Source organism: Penicillium daleae (genome assembly GCF_028827525.1).
Source record: "Penicillium daleae strain IBT 16125 chromosome Unknown utg000008l_segment0_segment0, whole genome shotgun sequence".
In the NCBI taxonomy this organism is placed as follows: domain Eukaryota; kingdom Fungi; phylum Ascomycota; class Eurotiomycetes; order Eurotiales; family Aspergillaceae; genus Penicillium; species Penicillium daleae.
Window position 1 is genome coordinate 6872101 of NW_026623156.1, and position 22719 is coordinate 6894819.

Genomic DNA, 22719 nt, shown 5'->3' on the forward strand with positions numbered 1-22719 from the left:
ACCATGGCCCCAGTGGTTCCAGTAGCTACAATAGGGCTTTTGCCACTTCGTTCGGTGGGCCGGCCTTTACCCCAAATTCTGCAGAGGGAACTTTAACCTTGATTGCAGTCTTTTCTTTCTTTCTCCAGGGGCCGGCTTCATTATTCCCTTCTTTTCTAGTCTTTTTCCCTCCTCTCTACGCTCCTTTCCCATGTGATCTAAGTCCTAATACGTCGTCGCTCTTTTCTTATCACATTCTTTTACCCCGTCACTCGCTCTAGACCGATATTTGTCTCTCTTTCTTCGACCTTTTCGTGGTTCTATCTCTTGATTTTGAACACGAGGGTGGCGCGTCTCAAGGGCCCGCCATGTTGCCAACAGCAGCAATCTGCTATCTAGCAGGCCTTGCTTCCATTTCAAGCCTCTTTAGACACGCTTTCGCTGCGCAAACACCAGCATGGAAGTCTCGATCCGTTTATCAAACCATGACGGATCGATTCGCGCGCACCGATGGGTCGACTACGTCTCCCTGTGATCTCGAGGAGGGAAACTATTGTGGAGGCACGTGGAGAGGAACGATTAACCAGCTCGACTATATCCAGGGGATGGGATTCGATGCTGTCATGATCTCCCCAATCATCAAAAACATCGACGGCCGGGTTTCTTATGGTGAGGCCTACCATGGATACTGGCCACTGGACATATATGATCTGAACTCGCACTTTGGAACATCCCAAGACTTGCTGGACCTAAGCGACGCTCTGCATGCTCGCGGAATGTACCTGATGATGGACACGGTCATCAACAACATGGCCTACATCACCAATGGTACCGATCCTGCCACACACATCGACTACTCGGTCTTTACACCGTTCAACAATGCAGATTATTTTCATCCCTATTGCGAGATTACGAATTGGAATAATTACACCGATGCGCAGCTTTGTCAAACAGGTGACAACGAGACAGCACTGCCTGATCTCTTCACTGAACACAGTGATGTCCAACAGCTTCTGGAAAATTGGGCAACGGACACGATAAAGAAATATTCTGTCGATGGACTTCGAATTGATGCCGCAAAGCACGTCAGTCCAGGCTTCTTGAAAAATTTTGGAGATAAAGCTGGTGTGTTCATGACCGGAGAAGTTCTCGACAGTCATGTGGACATTGTTTGTAACTATCAAAGCAATTATATTGGGAGTATGCCCAATTACCCCATCTACTACGCTATGATCCATGCATTCATCAACGGCAACACCACCGAGCTCCCGAATCAAGTGGAAGTGATGAAACGCACGTGCCCAGATGTCACTGCAATGGTCTCATTCTCTGAAAATCATGACCTTCAGCGTATTGCAAATATGACGGATGATATGTCGGTACGTGCAACCGCGTCGCATGTCAATGCACACAATGCACCCTCTCTGACCGAAGTTCTACCTATCTAGCTTGCGAAGTCAATCATCACGTTCACGTTGCTGTTTGATGGCGTTCCGATGATCTACCAAGGCCAAGAGCAACACTTGAATGGAGTATTCAACCCGTGGAATCGTGAAGCTATCTGGCTATCTGGCTACAATAATGACACCGTGCTTTACAAACTCATCGCGACGCTGAACAGAATCCGGAAACATGCCTACAACATGGACTCGGACTATATTGATAGCAAGACACATTCTATCTACACGGGCGGCAGTGAGTTGGCTTTCTCCAAGGGCGTCGAGGGCCGACAGGTCGTCATGCTTCTATCGAACCAAGGCATGCAAGGCAAACCCTACCAGCTTACGCTACCAGTCTCCTACAATGCTGGGACTGCCGTGACCGATGTGTTGAATTGCAAAGCCTACGCAGTCAATGAGTATGGTGGGCTCGCTATCGACATGAATCAAGGAGAGCCCAGAGTGCTGTTCCCTACCAAACTGATGAGTGGGAGTGGATTGTGCGGTTACTCGTCAAGCAACGTTTCCTATGCTGATATCATGACTGGCCGTGGATCCGGATCGTCGTCGTCTTTGGGGGCTAGAAATAAAGGAAGCGCTAACAATAAACAACCCCTTTTACTGACATTCATGCTGAGCTTATTGCTACTAGGCTCAATCTAGGTCTCGGCATCAACCACATTCTTCTGCATTCCGCATTGGCGAGTGTGTTTACAATCTGACTTGCCTTCGTGATATCCTCTATGTTTTCCGGGTCGTTTTTGTTCTTCTTAGCCATGTACACGATCGCGCTCTTTCTGAACCATCCTCTTCGCGTGTTCATATTAATCAATTTCCATGTACATATTTTGACTGCCCCTTTTATCTCGATTAACTGCTCTATAAGCTATTTTTGGCATTTTCTTGAGCATCAAATTCAAGGTATGACGCAATTAAGGAGAGCGGACTTGGGTGGGAAGTTGATCTTACTCTTCGAGTGGTGAGTGGTGGTGTAATTTTACGCTGAATCCTTCAATACAAAAGGAGTTGAGTCGCCGCCCCACTGATAGAAATTTTCGGTTTCCACACGGTCTCGGATCCTGCGGATACCGAGAAGCGAACTCTTAGGTAAGTAAATATTTGTTGTCCTGAGTGGATATTATAGGAATTCAAGGTCTTGTAATGTGACTAAATGTGGAAATTGATGAATCGCAGCTAAACCGTTTCTAAGAAGAGCCCCTTCGCGTTTTCATTGGCTTTGTTACGTTTGGTCTTTAGCATTGTTTTCACGCTGAGCTCCAAACCCCCCATGCTGTCTTTGTTTTCGTGCTATAACCGGCCTTTTCGGCGGAGACAGCGAGTTTGGAAAGAGAAAGAAGGTCAATTGTTTCCTTTCAATACCTTTTTGAATACTCTCGTTCTAACTTGTAACTTATATCTAGTAGAAGCAGCCAAGAACCTTGATCAATTACCCTCGTGGACTGCGCCCGATAATACACTAATTCTGCAGGCATTTGAATGGCATGTTCCTGCCGATCGGCGCCATTGGAATCGATTAAAGGCTGCTTTGCCGGATTTCAAGGCGATAGGCGTTGACCAGATATGGATTCCCCCGGGATGTAAGGGAATGGACCCTGCGGGCAATGGCTACGATATCTATGACTTGTATGATCTGGGGGAATTTGATCAAAAGGGAGCGATCTCGACAAAGTGGGGCACTAGGAAAGAGCTGGAGGACTTGGTTTGCCAATCTCAAGCCCTGGATATCAAAATTATCTGGGATGCTGTGCTCAATCATAAGGCTGGAGCTGATTTCCCAGAGAGTTTCAAGGCAGTGGAGGTAGATCCTAAGAGTAAGTTGATGTTGATTACTACCACCGGTCTAAGTTGGGATTATGTCAGGCCAAAGGGTTTCTTGGTACTGATTTTGAAATTACAGGAAGGGACATTGAAATATCCAAGCCGTTGGAAATAGATGGCTGGGTGGGCTTCGATTTTCGTGGCCGTGGCGACTTGTACAGTTCCATGAAGTACCACTGGCAGCATTTCAGCGGCGTCGACTGGGACGACAAGCGCAAACACCAGGCGATCTACAAAATCCATGCGCCCCACAAGGACTGGGCCTCTGATGTGTCGGGGGAAAATGGCAACTACGACTACCTCATGTTTGCTGACCTTGATCTCTCGCACCCAGAAGTCCGCGAAGACATTCTACAATGGGGAAACTGGATTACTGATACATTATCCCTTGGCGGAATGAGGCTGGATGCAGCAAAGCATTTCTCCGCGAAGTTCCAAAAAGACTTCGTGAACCATATTCGCAGCACTTCCAATCCGGATTTCTTCGTGATCGGAGAGTACTGGACCGGGGACGTGCAAGCCATTATGGACTACCTGGAGACGCTTGAGAATAAAATTGTGGCGTACGACGTTCCTCTGGTTGAGAAATTCTCAGAACTGTCGCATACACGCGACGCAGACCTTCGTGGTATTTTCAAGGATTCTTTGGTACAGCGCAGGCCAGACCAGGCTGTAGTAAGAGACCCTCCTTCTCCCATCTCGTCAATTTTGGACATCAAGAGACTAACTTTCGAAGACCATTGTGTCAAATCATGATACAGTAAGTGGCGCGGATCGAGACCTGCTCTTTAGGTTGTTGGGCCTCATGTATTGACTTCCTTGCTTATGGCTTAAAGCAACCAGGACAAATGCTTGAGGTAAGCCACCACCGATCTATTTTCCATCAGAACATTGCTGACTGAAGAATTAGACTCCAGTAGCATCTTCGTTCAAATTGCTAGCCTATTCGTTGATACTTCTCCGAAAAGAAGGCCATCCTTGTGTATTCTATGGCGACATTTATGGCATACGAGGCGAAAATATCGCACACCCAAACACCCCAGCATGCAATGGCAAGCTCCCAATCCTGACCACAGCACGGAAACTATATGCCTACGGCGAACAAGAAGACTACTTTGACCAACCAAACTGCATCGGTTCGTATTTCCAATCCTTCCCCCCCTCCCCCTTTTTAATTTTGCAATTTCATTTTGGACTTATCATTCCTGAGGATGTCTCAGGTTTTGTTCGCTATGGAAATTCTCGTCACCGTTCGGGTCTCGCCTGCATTATCAGCAATTCAGGCGCAGCCAAAAAGCGGATGTTCATTGGTCGAGATAATACGAGCCAGCGGTGGATAGATATCTTGGGACACCGGGCAGGAGCTGTCGTTATCGACAAATGGGGCTACGGGTTTTTCACTGTCAACGCAATGAGTGCCAGCGTATGGGTTGATTCAGACGCAGTCTCCAGTGCTGGCCTCGCGGAGAAGTTGTACGGTCTTCCTATCTTCCCCCATTTCTCGGTTCTGTGCTAACCCGGACGCTTTTACCAGCAACGTAAACATTTATGACTATTAATCATTGACAACTGGCTCAAAGGGGTCTTCTTCCAGAGGCTTCTTAGAACAGATAATAATGTACTATAGTTCCTAGTGGAAAAATTTTTCGATTCTGTCCATTGTTAGGCAGCTCAGTTCGGCCAGCCTGGGGAGTGCCTTCATGCACACATGAGATAATCGTAACGGCCACTTCCGCAGACCGAAAGTTAGATACAGCAGTAACGATTGCAAATGTTTTTTGACCTTGGAGCCCAGCTTCAGCGGTGACTTTGGGAACGGTCTCCATTCTCGAGACACGCTGAACTTTTCGCTCTTTATTACGGGTGGTACCTGAATCGGCAGATGCTTGGTGAAACAGTCCGTATCCACGTTGAGCATAACTGCCTGTTCCTGAAAAGTAGCTGGGGCCACCACGCCCATGGATGTCTCGAAGAGTTTTCCTGGTGGTTCCGAAATATTGGTTCCCACTCAATATCCTGGTCTGCTCTTGATTAATCGGCCAGTCCTGGTTTGTTGGATATGACTGAGTTAACTTTGGGTCCTGCCAAGACGCGATCGGGCTTTTTGCCAAGCGTTTGGTAATCTTCTGGATGTGCCAGATCTCAACCTGGTTACCGGGTCTCTCGATGCGGTCTAGTGTTGATCAGAGACATCCGTCCATGGAATGGCCAATCATTATCGATGGTCAATACCAAAAGCTTCGATACAGTCAGGACAGTTGCCTGCATGACAATTAGTACTCATTGGGAAGGAAAATTATTTTACCGATACACAGTCTGACTCAGTGAATAAGACTGAAATCCCCGTAACAAGGAGGTGTGTGCTGTGTTTTGACACCTGGCCAAGAGGCTAGTAAGATGGTGTAACAAGATAAGGTGGCCGTTAGATCAAAAATAGCATTTGCACTACTGTAAATTACAACAATACATATACACCCGTGAGGTTGAATTTACCTGTAATTGGATGACCGGATTTCCATATCGCGACACAGGAAGGCGCTAGACATGCACCACCAACGCCAGCAACACTTGGCATGTTTCGGCTCAGCCTCCGCGGCGCCTCATCTCGCTAGAATGCGTTAGTGGCTTGCAATGTCATTATCGGCCCAATCGGCTGTGCCATTAATACGAATTGACCAATACACCGGCCCGTGCGACCGAGAACTCTTTCTCGGAACCCGTCACACACCTGGGTCCCATTCGGGCGATCTTCCGCCCGAAGGCTGGCTTTGTACAGTTCTGTACAGAGTAATTGTTCATGGAATAATATTCCATTGTATTTGCAAAACCTGGAAATTTCGCGTAGCAATGACCTGGTACCAAGACTGGTTCGTGATTCTGATGGAGACCATGGAGACCCTGCATTACCTACCCTTTTCCAAGGCTCGTGTCGGAGCTGAACTGCAGAAGTCATGTCATGTCAATGCATCACTTCCAGGTTTGGGCCAGATAATTTCATCAATTGATTCAGGTATTATTAGACTTGTCTTAGGTATTGTGCCAAAATTGTTTTGATTGTCGGTTGTGATCTTTTTTTGGAAAATTTATATCCATCTACTACTTGACTATATTAAACTCTCGAGTGCTTTATTGCTGTTTGAGATATTCCTTAATATTGCTTTTACTCAACACCTGTCCATCTTTTTTATTTACTATTCACTCACTATACCACAACTATGCGTCTCTCGCTCGCCTTGTCTCTTCTGCCTCTTGCAGGCTTCGTCGGAGGTAAGTCGAGTCCCGCTTCAACATGAATACTTCCTAACAAAATCGTCAGCTCTTCACGTCACCGAGCCCGAGAAGGGTGCCGATATCAAGACTTCCAGCTCTCTGGCTGTCAAATGGACTTTTGTTGAGTGAGTTTTGCCATGATCTATATCTCATCAGATGTTCTACTTCGTATCTGACTCTGAAAAGCACCGATGCTAAGAGCTTTGACCTTTACCTCGTCAACAACGCCGTCTATCCTAGCATTAACAAGAAGATTGCTTCCAACGTAGAGACTTCTGATGGCTCCTACACCATTGACAGCCTCACTGGCGTCTCGGCAGGGTACGAATTCTTCTCTATACAGCGCTTACAATCTCTTTCCTCAGCCCCCACAACCTGTCATACTAACTTCTCTTCCTTAATTAGACAAGGATACCAGATCAACCTCCAGTCTGACGAATCCATGAACACCGGTATCCTCGCCCAGTCCGAACAATTCAACGTCACCGGCTCCACTCAGAGCTCCTCCACTTCCAGCTCGTCCACTTCCAGCTCGTCCACTTCCAGCTCGTCCACCAGCACTTCCTCGGGCACTACCACCGGTTCTACTACTACCAACACCTTGATCACCAGCACCACCTCGACCGGGACTTCCACCAACTCTGAGACTACTGGTACTTCTGGTGCTACTGGCGCCCGTTCGTCGTCCGGCGCCTCTGCTAGCGGTACCTCTTCGCAGACTTCTGTTCCTTCTACTGGTGCTGCTGCGGCTCTGGTGGCTCACCCGGTCGCTGTCGCTGGTCTTCTCGCTGGTGCGTTGGCTTTCGGCCTGTAAGCTACCTAAGAACACGGCTTACTCTTACGAGTGGTCTGACAATGGATCATCGTCTGTGGGTGGAGCATGCGAGTTGGGAATAAGAGATATACACGGAACAATGATAGATGGAGTGGGTGTTTTGCTTTCAATTCTCTGTTTTTAATTTGTGATAGCATCCAGTTTGGACGTTAATAATAATTGTAAACAGTTTGATGATGTGCGCTCTGACCATATTGCCTCATATATGACTATCCTGTCAGGCATCGCATTTCACATTGATCTTTGTTGCCTTTCGCTCTTACTCTTTCACTCTAATTTTTACCTGCTCTCCCTAGTCAATACTTGATTGAAATCCTGGTGTTGTTACCCTTCTAGGTACCTTCCGTGACTGAGCTGCAACCTATGTGGAAACATCTCACCGACTCCGGGCCCGCTATTTATGGGTAGAGAACTTTTCAAATATATATAGAATGACTCTAAAATGATTCTAGTTAATCTAGTTAACTTGGTCTTATGGTAACGTGCTCAGTTGCGCCGTGCCCTTGAACGCATTTCTGTCTCCAGTGATAGGTGTTGTCGTGAGATATATAATCTCGCACACTGGTGTTGCACCATACACCGAACAAAATTAGTGAATACAAACGGGAAAACGAGATTGTATATGGAAGAAGGCACAAATCCCTCCTAACATTCTGAATTGAACTCCAAAATATACAGGTAACTACTCTGCTTATAATTACCAATAGAGCGATTGAGAAGAGCCCGCTGGCTTCGTCTGAAAATTGACGGCCTGATATTGGTTTTTGCATCATCATCGACGATAGAATAACATTCGAAAAGATATCAATTTGCCATAAATAGGTATACCAGGCCAATTAACAAGGGCATGCCAAATCCTGCAATGCCAAGTTATATTGCTCGAAGCAAATACTAAGGTCGCAAGTTCCACCTAGGAATTTTCATCTACCACTTATCTCCACCCTGCATACTCTCACCGAGAAGCATAGTAGCTTTCATCCTGATTCAGCAGGTAGAACGGATCAGGCTCAGGCTGTCCACTGCCACCCTCCCAAGTTGGGGTCTTCAAGGTCTTAGGCGTATTCTGTCGACCAGTGTGTGAAAATACATACTCAAAGGTCTTGGCCCATTGAATCCGGTTGTTCAGGCCTTCCAGCTCCCACAATTCCTGCAGGAAATGCAAGATCGAGGTGTGGGTGTAGGCAGAGATCTTGGCGTACGAGGTACCTTCGTGGTGGATGAGGGTGTTTGCGGGGACGAAGCGGGAAATCAGGAATGCAGGGACGCTGGGTGGGTTTGTTAGTCAAGGAGGTGTTCTCCCGCGTCTAAGGGGGATGGGATTGGCTTACCGGACGCCCAGGCGAGTGAAGTCGTAGCTGATCTGGAGACCCTCCGACTTGCCGTTGAAGCTGATTTTATCTTCGGGCTGGGGCACGTTCATCGGGGTCGGGACGTGGTCAGCGAAGCCGCCGTGCTCGTCGAAGTTGATGATCAGGAGGCTAATTGCAGGTTCAGTCTCAGAATAGGATCAGTCTTTGCATTTCCAGCATGGTGACTTACGCATTGTCCCAGTACTTGGACCGACGGAGAGCATCGTATAGGTGCTTGACCATCTGCTCACCAGATACCATGGGACTGGTTGGGTGCATCGAGGTGATGGTGCAGCACTCGGGGTTGATGTACGAGAATGTGGGCAGGGTACCCTGCTCCAAGTCGCGGTAGAACTCGTCTGCGTGGACGAGACGGTCCATCGCGTTGTCTTGAACCCACTGCGAAAGGTTAGCACGATATGCTTTTGATATACGGTCGACGAGAGTTATTACCTTGTAATTAAATGCGTCGACAATGTCGGTCTCGTAGTACTAATAGCTTTACTGTCAACGGCTGTCATCTACTACTAGAGGGACCAGTCTTACATTCTTCCAGCTGATCTTCTTCTTGCTCGGCGATTCGAAGATCGATGTTGCACAAGTAGTACCCGTCACATTGTTGAAGAAGCCAGCAGCCTGGTCAGTGTTATCGACAAAGCTACAAGTGGATCCGGAGGTTGCGAATTGGCGATTAGGGTTGGTTGGGCCGGGGTGCTCAGCGAACTATATTTCAACTCTTAGCCTCGACACTCCCTCATCCCTACGGCTTTCAAAGCCAAGGTAGACTCACATAAGCATCGAAGAAGGCAAAGTTCTGTGCCAGCTCTGCCAACAACGCCGTCTTCTTCTGATCATAGGCCTTGATCACGAATGCTGAATCTCCGGGAGTCGACTCAAACTTCTCCGATGGCACTCGACGAAACCACCCATGTTGGGGACGTCTTGCTTGGTGATGTTCCACTTGCGGAAGATCTCGTAGGTGACTCCGGCAAAGTTGTGATCGGGATCGGCCAGCGGGACTTCGGTCTCGTATGGACCAGCGCAGATATCCAGTGGCTCTCCCCACACAGTCCAATTGGGGTTGGTGTATTCGTTGCAGTAGTCAATGTTGCGCAGGTTGTCGATGTCAGGGTGGAAGTCCCAGTAGCCGGCGATGTTGTCGATGGAGTGGTTTTCCAGGGTGAGGTAGATGACGTGCTTAATCTAGAAGAGCCGGGTAGAGATCAGTTGCTTTGGTCATGACTCTCATTTGAAGGGAGACGCCGAGGGATCACTCACGTTTTCACGCAGCTGGCTCCAGGTCTGGGTGTTACGTGCTGCAGGACAAGCTGATGCTGCAGCGATGAGGCCCGAGGCCACGATGGCCCAGGTCGACTTCATGATGTGAATAGTCTGTTTCCTCGCCTCCAGTCAACGATGAGTGGTATATTGAGAATCGCTGAGGACAATTGCCTCCTCGAGGTATGCAAGGACATTCTTATATAGAGTCAATCGGAAATTGCGATTTGTGGCAGGACAGTGTCTACAAATTCCCTTCTTGGGAGCTTCTGGGAGCAGATATGCACCTCGATCGGCACCTGCCATGATTGCACTTCATCATGGGCTCTGTCTCTTGATCTAACGTCTTGGCCACGAGACTACGACCGGCGCTCAGCGTATATAGCGACGGACAAGGAGCCGATGCTAGTGCTCGGATGTGTCGGTATTGAAGTTGACTCCACGCCCTATCATCGCTTGCAGACGCGGCATGGTCCGCTCTTCACGCCATTCTGCCTTGGATGGGAGGAGGAGTCTGGCATGGTAGTCTGATCAGTGATAACATCATAACTGTACTAGGCTGGACTAGACTATGGGTGAAAGGAGACGAGAAGGGGCACGCAAGGGATTTCCCTTTCTGTGCCAGTTATGATTAAGGACTTCTTTATTCAGCTTGACCGGAGAGGGCGGGTGACCATGTCCGCTTGATCGTGTTGAGCTCTCTGAGTCCATCATCTCCGAATCCATCTACGAATACGAAGGATCCCATACAATGGAGAAGACTAACCAAGTCGGATCTACCCGCTTCAGAACCGACCACGAGGTTACCGTTGCCCGAATTGGGATAATCAATCGGCATCTACAATCCGACATTATCAGTTATTAAATAATCAGGACAGTCACGAGAGTGCCAATGGACTTGATCTCAACAAGGACTGGAGTCAGCACCAAATAACCAATAAACATTGAGATCTCACCCGCGATTACATTTACACGGCTCTGATTGGTGATTCTCTTGGATTTAAGCACTAACAAGCTCCACATGAACCCCACCGCCTGCCCATTCTGCCCCGCTTCCCAGCTGCTCCTCCACGAATCAGCATGGCACGTGCCTGGCAACCCCGTCCCATCGCCAAGCACGTTGTTCCTTAATAGGCTGGGATGCGCTGCGATCGGCGGGGACCTTGATTACTGGACGGGCTTTCCCAGTCCTCCGTATACGCCGTCAGCAGTGAAGCGCCGCTTTCTGCCGCGCCAGTGTAACGCTTCCATTCCAAGCGAGGGGGAGCACATGCACCTCCACGTTCGCGTCCCTCTCTTAAGTCCACCTGCTCGAGATTCTGGTTTTTGTTTTTTTTCTTTTTTTTTGGATTTCCCTTCTCTCTGCTCGCGTGGAACACACACTTTGGAGACATCCCTGGACAGCAAGGGAGAAACAACACAATAAATAACAACAACACATTCCTCTGGATCGTGTGATCTAACCCATTTCCTCCACACAAGCCCTACGTGGATCGGACATGTCAATTACGGCATCAAGCGGCCTCATGTCGAACTACTCCCGTCTCTCCGATCACCGCTCCTCTACGGACGAGGAAAATGAAAAAGAGATGCATCTACGATTGCAATCCGATGTCGAGGCTGCCGACGGTCACAGTCATCGGACGGTGACAGAGAAGAAGCCGTCCCGCTGGATTGACGGTCGTACCGTCTCCGATGCCATTATCGGTCTTTCAGACGGCATGACAGTCCCATTTGCACTCACGGCGGGACTATCAGCCTTGGGGGATACCAAGGTGGTCGTCTTTGGTGGTATGGCAGAGCTTATCGCGGGCGCCATCTCCATGGGCTTGGGTGGCTATCTGGGTGCAAAGAGCGAAGAGTAAGCCAAAGTTCTACCTTCCAATAGACAGCCTCTAAACATCCAACGATCAAGAGAGAAGGCAATTGCAGAGCAAGCATAGCTAACCAATCTATAACAGGGAATCCTACAAGGCTACTCTCAAAGAGACTGAAACTCAAACCATGACCGACCCTGCCTCCGTTTCTACCACGATCGAGGAGATCTTCGAGCCATACGAGCTGCCCGCCGAACTAGTCTCCCAACTGACCAGCCATCTCTCCGCCTCCCCCCTGCTCCCTTCGTTCCTGATGAACTTCCACCACACCCTCCCTGAACCTTCCGGGTCTCGCGCCGTGATCTGCGCCCTGACTATTGCTCTGGGCTACTTCATTGGCGGCTTCGTGCCGCTTCTACCTTACTTCTTTGTCGGTCCTCGTGATGCCTTTGTCGCGCTGCGCTGGTCTATTGCCACAATGGCAATTGCCCTGTTCCTCTTCGGGTACGGCAAGACCTGCTTCGTGAGTGGGTGGAGTGGGCGCAGAAATGTGCGTAAGGGTGTAATCGGTGGCTTCCAGATGGTGTTGGTGGGTGGTGTGGCAGCCGGATCCGCCATGGGACTGGTCAAGGCATTCCAATTGCTAGCGAATGGATCAGAACATGCCAAACATGACTAAGTGTGTGTGTGTGTGTGAGATGGACAACTTTTATCTTAAGTACAGCCTCGATCCCGCTCGTTCCTTTCTTCTTGGCTCAGTTCTATTTGGCGTTCATGGCATGGTGTTCTGGATGGGGCCACCTGGTTTGCATCGGCGTTTTTCATCTTCTTCCCTTCTTCGAGTCTCCGCTTCATGACATGTGTTGATGAATGGAGGCTGTCTACGGACTCTACGGACAAAAGCATCCCCAGTTTCAATCAATATAGACATGCTTTTCTGCGTACCATCTCGCCCGAGTATGCAAACAAATCTGATAAATTAGACTGACTATGAAACAATATGAACAGGCAATGCGTAGTTATAGTAAGACTATTTACAGAAACGCAAATTCGAAAAGTATGGACACCCCAACTCCCTTCCCAATCTCAATATCACAGTTTCGAAGCCACTGGTCTCACAACCCTCAACTCATCATGAACAATCTTCGCCACTCTCCCACCATCATCAATCGCCCCATCAATGAAACCCCTCCACCCGAACGACGAATCCGAGCTAGCAAAGAACACATTCCCATGCCGTTCTCGCAACGCTTGTAGATACTTTGTCGTCATACCGGGCCGCAACCACTCCCACGCACCGCGGGCAAACTCATCTTTATGCCAATTATGGAACACCAACCGTCGCACATTCATATCAGGGTGGAAAGCCTCGAATGCTTTCTTAGTGACTTGAATATCCTGCTCAGGATCCAAATGGACACCCGGCAAGGAACCGCCAAATGCCACGAGATGCGTATTTCCCGCAGGCGTGGTCCCATCACCGAACGTATAGGTGAGTCTACCATTAGGGTAATTCGTTGCCCCGAGCGAGCGCATCTCGGGATTCGCAACCTCGGCATGACACTTGACGACTTTATTGACGTGGCCGGCCAGGGAAGCCTCCGTCTTGAGAGCCGGCAGCGCCGGTGTAAAAGCTAGTGTATGCAGGACATTCAGCGGTACTGTGCACACTATGCGTCTTGCCTTGAAGACCTCCACCCCATTTCGAGCGGTGACTTCTACCCCGTTGCCGTGGTCAACCACGTTCATGACTGGCGTGGAGAAAGTATAGTCCAATCTGCCCGTGGCAACAGCTTCGTCGAAGATGCGTCGCGCCAGTGCAGACTGGCCATCGCGCAGCTTGTACGTGAGTCCGATGGCCATGAAATCGGGGTAATTGTAGTTCATCAAGGCCCACCACCGGAGGAGCTCGAAAAAGGACGCTTCTTCCCATTTTGCGCCGTGTGTGATGGCCAGAAAGCCTTCGAACATGTTCTTTTCTAACGGCGTTAGGTGCAGCGCAACTTGTGCCATGCGGTCGGCCATGGACATGTGGTCGTATTTCTCTACGCCGGCCATGTTGAGTTCGATATCGTGCGGGTAGGGAATGACGCTGCGGCCGAAGTCGCCGTCCACGTTGATGAATTTCTTGAATGCGGACTCGACGGTTGCATCCTGGATGGACGAGTTAGTAACCCTCCACTGTATCTTTCTAGTCTTCCGTCTAGACAATAGACCTGCATACATACCTCCTCATCATGCGATATATGTTTCACCTCCCCGTCCAAGTTAACGGTAACCTTCGCCCCTCCTTCAACATTCTTCCTTGGCGACACCTCCAATTGATCCATCATCCCGTAGCGACGCAACTCGCGCCACACAAATGGTTGATGCCAATGCACCCAGGTACCACCCATATCGTAGGGGTATCCATCAATATTGGAAGACCATGAACGCCCGCCAATGCGGTCTCGGGCTTCGATGAGGAGCACGTTGTTGCCGGCGAGAGCGAGGTCCCGGCATGTTGTTAGGCCAGCGTAGCCACCTCCTATCACGATTACATCGTACCGTTTGTTCTTTGTGAAGTGGGTGGATGGTTGGATTAGACCTAGGGTTGGAACGCCTTGGACTAGGCCGGTGGCTTGGGTCCATTGATAGCCGTCGCGGCTTTTCGGTAGATTGGTCATTGTCAGAGATCTGTGTAAGGCAGTTTGTTGTAATGTCGGTTAAACTGATTCTTGAAGATAGGTGTCTCTAGGAGGGTTCTTATATTCTTGTTGGTCGAATTTGGGTGATCCATACCCCATGATTCAGCGGCTGTCGGTGTGCCTTGGAACTTTCTTGGAACTTTCTCGGAACCAGGTATAGAATTCCGAGGCCGATACCGATGCTTATCGCCCGCGCGTGCGGAGTACTGGCGCTTGATTTCCCAAGTTGGGTATAGATCTTTATTCTCTCAAATATGCGCATGGTATAGTTTCCTATTTCCGATATTCGGATTCTGTAGTGCTTCCATAGGGCTGATCACGGATCCTTGGTGTCTCCTGCTGTGCGAGGTTTCCGGCAGTGACAGTTCAGCAAATAATTAGCGCTTAGACAGATGCTTCAATTATGTACCTTCTAGTAATCTTATTCACACAAGCAGTCCATCAATTCTTTTTGGCAACATTGCTATGAAACAGTCTTCTTGGTGTTGGGTTGGATGTGTCGCTCATGGAAGGTTAACCTTTGTGCCACACCCCACTTTCTCCCAGATTGCCCAATCGCATCGCCCCACTACTCTGCGATGTCTCGGTCTGCCTTTCCGCTTCCGAGTTTCCTTCAACTCCCATCGAACTTGCAACGACGCCTCCTCGTTAGATTCCGTTGCTTCATTCCTCAGATCATGACAAGTGAGTCGCCCGATCGAGACGTGGATCCGTCTGCATCATACCACCCGAAGAAGCGGTTGAAGTATACGCAGATAGCATGGTTCGTCTGCCTCGCTCCATTCCGCAATGTCTCCCTTCGGCAACCTTGCAATGACCAGGTTTCTGAGAGATACCCCGTGCTCATGCTAACAATGATAGCAATGAATGTAAGCGGCGCAAAATCAAATGTAGCGGAGGATCTACGTGTTCGCGCTGTGCGCGTGGTAAGATTCCCTGCGTGTATCCAACTGATCGCATGCCAATCCAAGAGACCGAGTTCAAAGATGCACGGTGAGTGTTCATTGCAGAATTTGAATAGCCGAGCCTTTGCAATCAGTCGCTTATTTTTTTTTTCTATAGTGTCGGTCCCAGATTTGATTCCGTGGATCGGCAACTGGAGATGCTGCAGCGAGAAATGCGGAGTCTAGCTACTCGCCTGCGAGAGTTGGAAGCTTCCAGCCCGGCATCCTCGAGACCTGTAAAGACATCTACTCCAAGGGAGTTGGATCGTATTTTGAACGCGCCAAAATCACCACCGTACGTTGGGCCGACCAGTGCGGAGTTTGGCCTGCGGCGACAACGAGCTTCTAGAAACCCTGCTAGTGAAAATGAAGCTGATGAGGATATGCCCTTGTCTACACCGACCCGAAGTCCCACCCCAGAGGGTACAGCTCCGCATTCAGGGAGTGGTTTCAGTATAGGACTTGATGATGCCTTACGCTTGGTGCAGGTGTATGAGGATCTTGTCGGGGTTATGTATCCTTGTGTGGATATTGATAGTGTTCGTGGCTATGTGCACGAGTATTATCGCTCCCATGATATGATTCTTACTGATGCCACTGACTCGTTGGATAAAGGCTCGACGGATCAGGATTGGTTTTTTGCTCGGGATATTCAAGTGTTGAAATTGATCCTTGCGACTGCTCTTCTGGCTGAGTCACATGGCCGCAGTGAAGCTGCGGCGCAGCTTGCGGATAGTGTGGAAGACCGGTTTGCCAGCCGATTTAAGGTTGCTGAGGTGGATATGAAGGAAATTTTGATCATGACATTACTGGTAGGCTGATGTCCATCTATCCATTTTGCATCTTTAACGTTCCAGAGATTCATCGGTGTCTGACATTAATCACCAGTCAATCTTCCACTCATATCGTGATGATGAAGTCATCTCCTGGCGCATGACCCGCATCGCGACTAGTGCCTGCATGGAACTCGGCCTTCATCGGCAAGAAACCTGGCAGCGGACAGGAGGTGTCTTCCCGGGTGAGCTTGCTAGGACTTGGGCAATGCGGCTCTTCTGGTGCATATACGTCCTGGACCGAAAGTGGTCTTTTGGCAGTGGCCTTCCTTTTGGCATTCAAGACATGGATATGGATACAAATCTCCCTGAGCCGGGACACTCCACCCCATACTTGACGTGCATGATCTCGTATGCACGGTTGAGCACTAAGATCTGGGGCTTGGTCATGGAGTGGCCCAAACACTCGAGATTAGCGACTGCTGATAAATGCGCCGAACTGGATGCGCAGGTGCAGCAATGGATTTGGTCGATCCCACGGGATCTACGCTTCAATCCGAATTGGCAACCTCGCGCACTTCCGAGACCTGAACAGTCGCAGCAGAATGACCGAGTGATGATGCTGCAAGTTTTGCTTGCGTTGCAAGGAAACCAACTTCGAATCTTAGTGTATCGACAGAACCTGCAAAGCAGTGACCATATCGCCGGAGACGTTGCGGGCGCTACTATAGCTGTGGAAACGGCGAAGAGCACGATCCACATGTTGGAATATTTCAGCGGCGTGACGAATATTTACTTTCAACGGCCGGAGCCGTTCAATTATTTTTTGATCTCTGCATTGGCTGCTCTTCTTTTGGCAGTCTTGCACGCGCCAAGTCGCTTTAGCCATGTCTGTCGTCCAGAGTTCTATACAGCTATAGAACTCGTGCGTCGCTCGGCGACTCGTGCTCGAACATCACGGCGCTTACAGAAGATCATCCGCAGTCTAAAACATATTCAATTGCACAAGGGTGGCCCAGACCAGGCGGTCTCTCATGGTCGTCCAGCAAAACCAGCAACCCGAGGCACGAAAAGGCCCGCAGACTACCATTCGCGCCCAACGACACAGGCAGAGTCTATGTCTGGACGGGGGCCGTGGGATGTCAATCCTCTTTCTAATCCAGCTTCGCAGCCTACATCCAATCTCCACCCTAGTCAGAACTACGACACATCGACGACTTCGTGGCAAATCTCCCCGGGAACAGTGATGGACGAGCCCAACATTTGCGAAGATCTGAGCAGTTTCTTCGAGAATGCTGGTGACCTGTACTTTGATTCTCATGCAACCTCGGACCTCCACTTACCCACTGGACCAGATCTGTCGCTAGCCAGGGGAGTGGATATGGGTTTCTTTTCTGTACCTGCGAACCCGCAGTCCCCTAATAACGCTTTTGATGCATTCGAGACTGACAATGAGGAATTGACGCGGGTGATGGCAGGTTTACTATAAGATGTGCATATTAAATGATTGGATGGCCGGGAATTGACGGGCTATATCTTCTCGGTCTTTGAGCATGGAGAAACAGATATCTGATATCATAAGACTAGAACGATTGATCAAGCTTAGGTTGTCAGATGATTTAGCATTGTAACTTCAAAACCAGACCGCCACACATCCCAAAGCCCCCAATCGGTACATCAATCCGACAATCCATCGGCCAGCAAACTCCCATTATGAGTCTCTTATCGTGCGAATTGGCGGCAACGCCCACAACACCTTGTCGGCCAAGAAGCGTGGCGGCGTGGGAATTCGAAGCATTGCGTCATCGCACACTCATCAAGTATATCGCCGCTGGACTTCTTTTGCCATTGTCGACTGCTGAAGTCACAAAGGCTTGTTCTTTAAGGATGAGTTCATGTCAGTTCTAAAAGTCTGATCTGGCCAGGCCTTAAGTCTCGGGAATGTGGGTCGATCGCCGTGGTCGTTCAATGGGAGGGGTATATATACAGGGCATAACATCTTGATGTAAACCTACTAGAAACCTGGAAGTTGAATGGAATCAACGGGCGATATTTTGAATAACGGAGTCGCAGTAATTATTCCTATTGAGAGTGCTAGCAGTCCAGTCGTGGCCCGTGGGGGCCGTGCCATCACGTCATGAGACCATGGTTTGGTCTCCGCGATTCGGCGATCTACGAGATCTACGATGTGCGGCAATCCTACTGTACAAAGTAAATTACTACCTCCACGTAAATAGATCAATTATCAGACTCTGGTACCATCTTCTTATGGGGGGTTAAAAGTCGCAATGATTATCTGTGGGATACCAGACCCAGAATTGGCCCCCAGGAATGCTGGCTGTGTGCAGTGCCAAGGTTGGGGTTACGGGCGTAAGGGGTCTGGCTGAGTACATAGCCACTCGCTGACATTCTTGGGGGTGGAGTTAAGTAAAATAGGGGTAGAAGTCTCGTATTTACTGTAGCATATGTTACTGTAGTCTGTAGACCCCAAATGCTGCTGTCTGGACCTTGTTCTATGTTTAGCATCTCAGGATCTTGGCTTGACGAGGGGCGATGGTAAAATTGTCTCTTGCCCTTGCGTTGGTTAATGTTACGTGCATTTCTTGGTAGCATCTTGCGATGCAAGAAAGATGCAGGAAAGATCCGATGCGGTTCTTGAGAGGCGTATTGGGCAAAATCAAGGAAGCGATCAAGGGATGTATACACAATTTAGGGTTCGTATCTCCTCTTAAACACCGTAAAGTAGACAACTTCTATCTAGCAGAACATAAGCTCGCGACCTCTCTTCTCAATTCAGTAACCAGTTAGCAGAGAGAATTCAGCCACCCCTCAACGTAAGCTGACCATGATGAGGTCGGACCACGTCCTCCACACCATGTGGCTCAGGGACTGCCTCGTGTGAAGATTGAAAGACCAGATACGTCGACAAAGGCCAGCTAATTCAAACGGAAGACGTAGCAAATTGACTGTCTTTTGGTTGCAACGACCATCTAGCTTCAAAAGGTTAATTAGCACGCACTGCTTACCCGATCCGTGATCAGTGCATGGAAATGAAAGGAGCTCGTCGCTCTCAAGCCTTGAATCACCATGCACAGCCCGTCCCCCATTCCGCACGAACGGCGTATCCACGCTCGCACTAGGCAGCCACCGAGATCCCCAAGCAAAAACGAATACGATTGAGCGATGAGGATAGCTAAGGGAGAAGAAGGTTAATTATAGTCCTAGTACATGGTTTTGTCACGGTCGTGAAAATGGCAACGCCGTTACGACGATCTTTCGTGACTGTACAGAGATGGCGCGGGAATGGAATGGCTGGTTGTGCCGTGTCCTGTAAGCGCCCTCGTGGGGGTTTGAGGAGAGCTATGCGCTTGCTAATTGGGGGATGGTGGACGACGTTGGAATGTGAAACGGCAGGTCCTCTGGTTGAGGATGTCTGTGGGTGTTTGAACGTGGGAGTGTATTCATGAGAGACGTAGGTTGTAGGCCTTGGTGATCGTCTGGAGAGTGAGTCCTCCCTATATTGAGAAGAGTACTAAGCTAGCTCACTTATTGAGATCGAACTTGATGAATGTCGAAGCATGTTTCCATTGATTGTTTGTCTATTCGCAATGATAGAATGCAAGAACTCATTGTTGGATATTTCTAGACTCTTCGTCTAGATCATTGTCTTAATCACTCTATGGAGCCATCTCATACTGTTCATACTTCCTCTCTTTCCCAATATCCCAACGGGTGATATCGTCACTTCTTCTTTTGCTGCCGCACCCGCATCCCAAAAAGGCAGCGATGATGGTAGCGACTGCAACTTGACAAGATGCAGCCTCACCTACACTCAAGGCAATTATCGCTAGACGAAAAGAGACTCCGACCTCCTGGTCTTTACCTTCAATCCCAGTTTTGATCAGCCGTTCTCAATCTTGACGGATGTACCACCACTCCCAAGTCCAGATCCCCACCAATAAACGATGGCCCCAATTCCCGACTGGATCCACGGAGTCCTTCACAATCAACAAGTGATCGCCTCAGATGCCAGCTTCTCCGAAAAGGCCATCGTTCTCCTCGTCGTGGGACACATCCTGGTCCTCTACACGGTCTTATGTTGGCTCGGAGCTAGCACGATCACTGGTGAACCCCATCATGAATACCCGTCCTTCCAAATGTGGAGCTTCAAGCTAAGAATACCATGCACAGCAGCAGACAGCGGCGATCATCGAACGGCCGAGTGCCTCGAGGGCCAGTACGAGCTCGAGCTGCGAGAGGCGAGCAGCTCCAACGTCAAACACGGCCCGAGCACCTTCAGCCTGCATACCTGCATATTTAATGACAAGTGACAGGCCAATGTCGGGACTTGGTTCGAATGTGATTGCGATACGTCGAAATCGCCGGCACCAGACGGATCTCACGCATGCTACAGTATTACTACCGCGGAGCATTATCAAGCAGGCATATTTACTGGAGCTTTGCCTGCTGGAACTCGGCGAATAAAAAGACCCGTTACCGCTCAGGTACCAGGAGCTTTGATCTGCGGTGATTGGACGGTCGCGCGACACGGCGATTCTGAAACTTGGGGGGCGGGAAACTAAACCATGATGGGCTTACGGCGAACGGTGTCATGGTCCTGAATGAGATACAGGACAGTACTGTGTGCTAGTGATAACTGTGCTTTATCGGTTATACGAAGTACGAGGCTTCGAGCTTCCAAATCAGTGGCTGGAAAGGGGGCTGGTGGGATTTCAAATCGGCACTAACAAGTTACATCGGAGCACGGAGCATTGACGAAATAATGTTGGTGGCTGGTTTCTGTTCTTTACCCCTGAACTACCGAGACAGCAACAGGAATTGGCAGTCAATTACAGGTGCATTATGGATGAATTATGGGCCCGTTGGGAGCTTGGGACACTAGGTAACTGCACTTCTAAGACACGAAGGAAGAGAGCTGCACATCCTCATTTCTTCAATGATGCGCTGGGGCCTCGGCGGCTCCAGCATCCGTGAAATAGTCTTCGGTAGTGCCAAATGGATCTGAAATTTCAGCAGTTTTACCTTTGCTTCTTCTGCCGCCCAAGCTGTGAGGAGCTGCTAGTCATGTAACGAGAAGATTATTATCGGATGGCATTGGGAGTTTGCTGGCTAACTACTGTACACTAGTTGACTATTTGGCTACTATTAATCAGGCACTCTACCATTCGCTGGACGAAAGCTGTCAAACCCAAAGTATAACCCCCCTGAGGGGCCTCCTGTTCACTGCCGTGCAGTGTGGACGGTAGTTTCCAGTCTATCTCATCGTACAGAGTAGGATCACACGCGACCAGAAGTATAATCCCCCGCGATCTTCCAACAAAGGTATCACCATGCCCCTGGATCCGCCGCGTCACCCCGAGGCCTGGGTACCTTGGAACGTCCTTTTGATGTATCCAGGTTTAGTAGTCATGGAATTGGAAGATTAAAGACCCGCTGACTAAGTAATGAAATGTGCGAAGTGTTCGGACGAAGAATCAATGGAAATAATCCATGCGACAACCAATGCTTAGTCGGACGCTGTACGACCGTTGGATAGGCTAAGCGAAATGGGGTCGGCGAGTGAAGAGGCCGAAAAGGGCATTCGTTGGCTACGAGGTACCGATGGGGGCCAAGGCCAGGGCGGGCCAATGAATCTCCTGCAATGCATCTTTTTATTGAAACGTTCGAACAGGCCAAGCAGCTGAACCATGAACTAAACAAATAATAATCTCGACAGTGGTAAGCGGAAAAGGCTGACGGCCCGAACTTTGGCGAGGGAAAATTTGCGCTCCCAAAGAAGGTTGTGTACGGAGGATGTATCCATCTTGTATTATATTCATTCACTGCACCAATTTCCTAGTACCGTGCCCTGGATTGGTCTGGATGGGCCCGCCGTAGAGGAGGCTGCATCCAAGATCCGTGGTCTGATGGAGTTATTCTGCACTTATTCTTGCATGGGTGGGTTTTCTTAGGTGAACTAACTCCCTTGCGGTATTTTGTTTTATACCTGCATAATTTTCTTAGCGCTCCCGTATTGCCCTTCGGAGTGGATGTGGCTGCGTTGCCCTGTGCTCCATTTTGGCCCCGTCATCTCGTAGGGCAGCTAGGGTAGCTGAATGGGCTGACAAGAAGTAAAAATCTGGCCTATGATGGTGGAATAGAAAGGCTCATAAGTCATTACTCTGTAGATGACTAGTTAACTAGGAGATCCAAAGAAGACCCCTCGACCTCGTCTATAGCATCAGCAGGGCTCGTCCATTCTGATTGCTCGAGACTCGGGGCTTGTCAAAGCCTTTCCACAATATTAAATACGGTCATCTCGGTGATCTCCATCAGCCTGATCGGCCTCCGTCAACTCCGTTCCGCCGCATCCGCCCGGCAGTCTCGGTGGATGGTATGGCTAGGTATGGATACCAGAACAGAAGAGAAAAAAAACCGGAGCGTAGCGAAGCTTAAGGAAATCAGATTCTGATCTGACTATCCATAATAAACAAGCAGTATCATCATCA

General features: G+C 49.3%; 7 protein-coding genes across 7 annotated transcripts; 5 read left to right on the forward strand and 2 right to left on the reverse strand.

Moving 5' to 3' along the window:
* Positions 1–464: 464 nt before the first annotated feature.
* N7458_010966 (uncharacterized protein) lies at positions 465–4773 on the forward strand (the record flags this gene model as incomplete). Its single annotated transcript, XM_056914348.1, has 7 exons — positions 465–1358; positions 1428–1905; positions 2840–3250; positions 3337–3932; positions 3994–4017; positions 4094–4114; positions 4168–4773. The coding sequence occupies 7 exons, from the start codon at positions 465–467 to the stop codon at positions 4771–4773; spliced, it is 3030 nt and encodes a 1009-aa protein (XP_056763197.1).
* Positions 4774–6472: 1699 nt separating this feature from the next.
* On the forward strand, positions 6473–7341 carry N7458_010967 (GPI anchored serine-threonine rich family protein; the record flags this gene model as incomplete). Its single annotated transcript, XM_056914349.1, has 4 exons — positions 6473–6524; positions 6574–6652; positions 6714–6848; positions 6933–7341. The coding sequence occupies 4 exons, from the start codon at positions 6473–6475 to the stop codon at positions 7339–7341; spliced, it is 675 nt and encodes a 224-aa protein (XP_056763198.1).
* A 973-nt stretch (positions 7342–8314) lies between these two features.
* N7458_010968 (uncharacterized protein) lies at positions 8315–10091 on the reverse strand (the record flags this gene model as incomplete). Its single annotated transcript, XM_056914350.1, has 8 exons — positions 8315–8627; positions 8691–8840; positions 8902–9110; positions 9165–9203; positions 9258–9434; positions 9502–9584; positions 9611–9914; positions 9990–10091. The coding sequence occupies 8 exons, from the start codon at positions 10089–10091 to the stop codon at positions 8315–8317; spliced, it is 1377 nt and encodes a 458-aa protein (XP_056763199.1).
* A 1397-nt stretch (positions 10092–11488) lies between these two features.
* On the forward strand, positions 11489–12485 carry N7458_010969 (VIT1/CCC1 transporter family protein; the record flags this gene model as incomplete). Its single annotated transcript, XM_056914351.1, has 2 exons — positions 11489–11850; positions 11951–12485. 2 exons carry the CDS (start codon positions 11489–11491, stop codon positions 12483–12485), a joined length of 897 nt encoding a protein of 298 aa, XP_056763200.1.
* Positions 12486–12898: 413 nt separating this feature from the next.
* On the reverse strand, positions 12899–14472 carry N7458_010970 (flavin monoamine oxidase family protein; the record flags this gene model as incomplete). Its single annotated transcript, XM_056914352.1, has 2 exons — positions 12899–13960; positions 14035–14472. The coding sequence occupies 2 exons, from the start codon at positions 14470–14472 to the stop codon at positions 12899–12901; spliced, it is 1500 nt and encodes a 499-aa protein (XP_056763201.1).
* Positions 14473–15170: 698 nt separating this feature from the next.
* Positions 15171–17699, forward strand: N7458_010971 (fungal specific transcription factor domain-containing protein; the record flags this gene model as incomplete). The annotated part of the gene is made up of 4 exons (XM_056914353.1): positions 15171–15362; positions 15425–15486; positions 15556–16249; positions 16326–17699. The coding sequence occupies 4 exons, from the start codon at positions 15171–15173 to the stop codon at positions 17697–17699; spliced, it is 2322 nt and encodes a 773-aa protein (XP_056763202.1).
* Positions 17700–20175: 2476 nt separating this feature from the next.
* Positions 20176–20541, forward strand: N7458_010972 (uncharacterized protein; the record flags this gene model as incomplete). Its single annotated transcript, XM_056914354.1, has 1 exon — positions 20176–20541. The coding sequence occupies one exon, from the start codon at positions 20176–20178 to the stop codon at positions 20539–20541; it is 366 nt and encodes a 121-aa protein (XP_056763203.1).
* Between the last annotated feature and the right edge of the window lie 2178 nt (positions 20542–22719).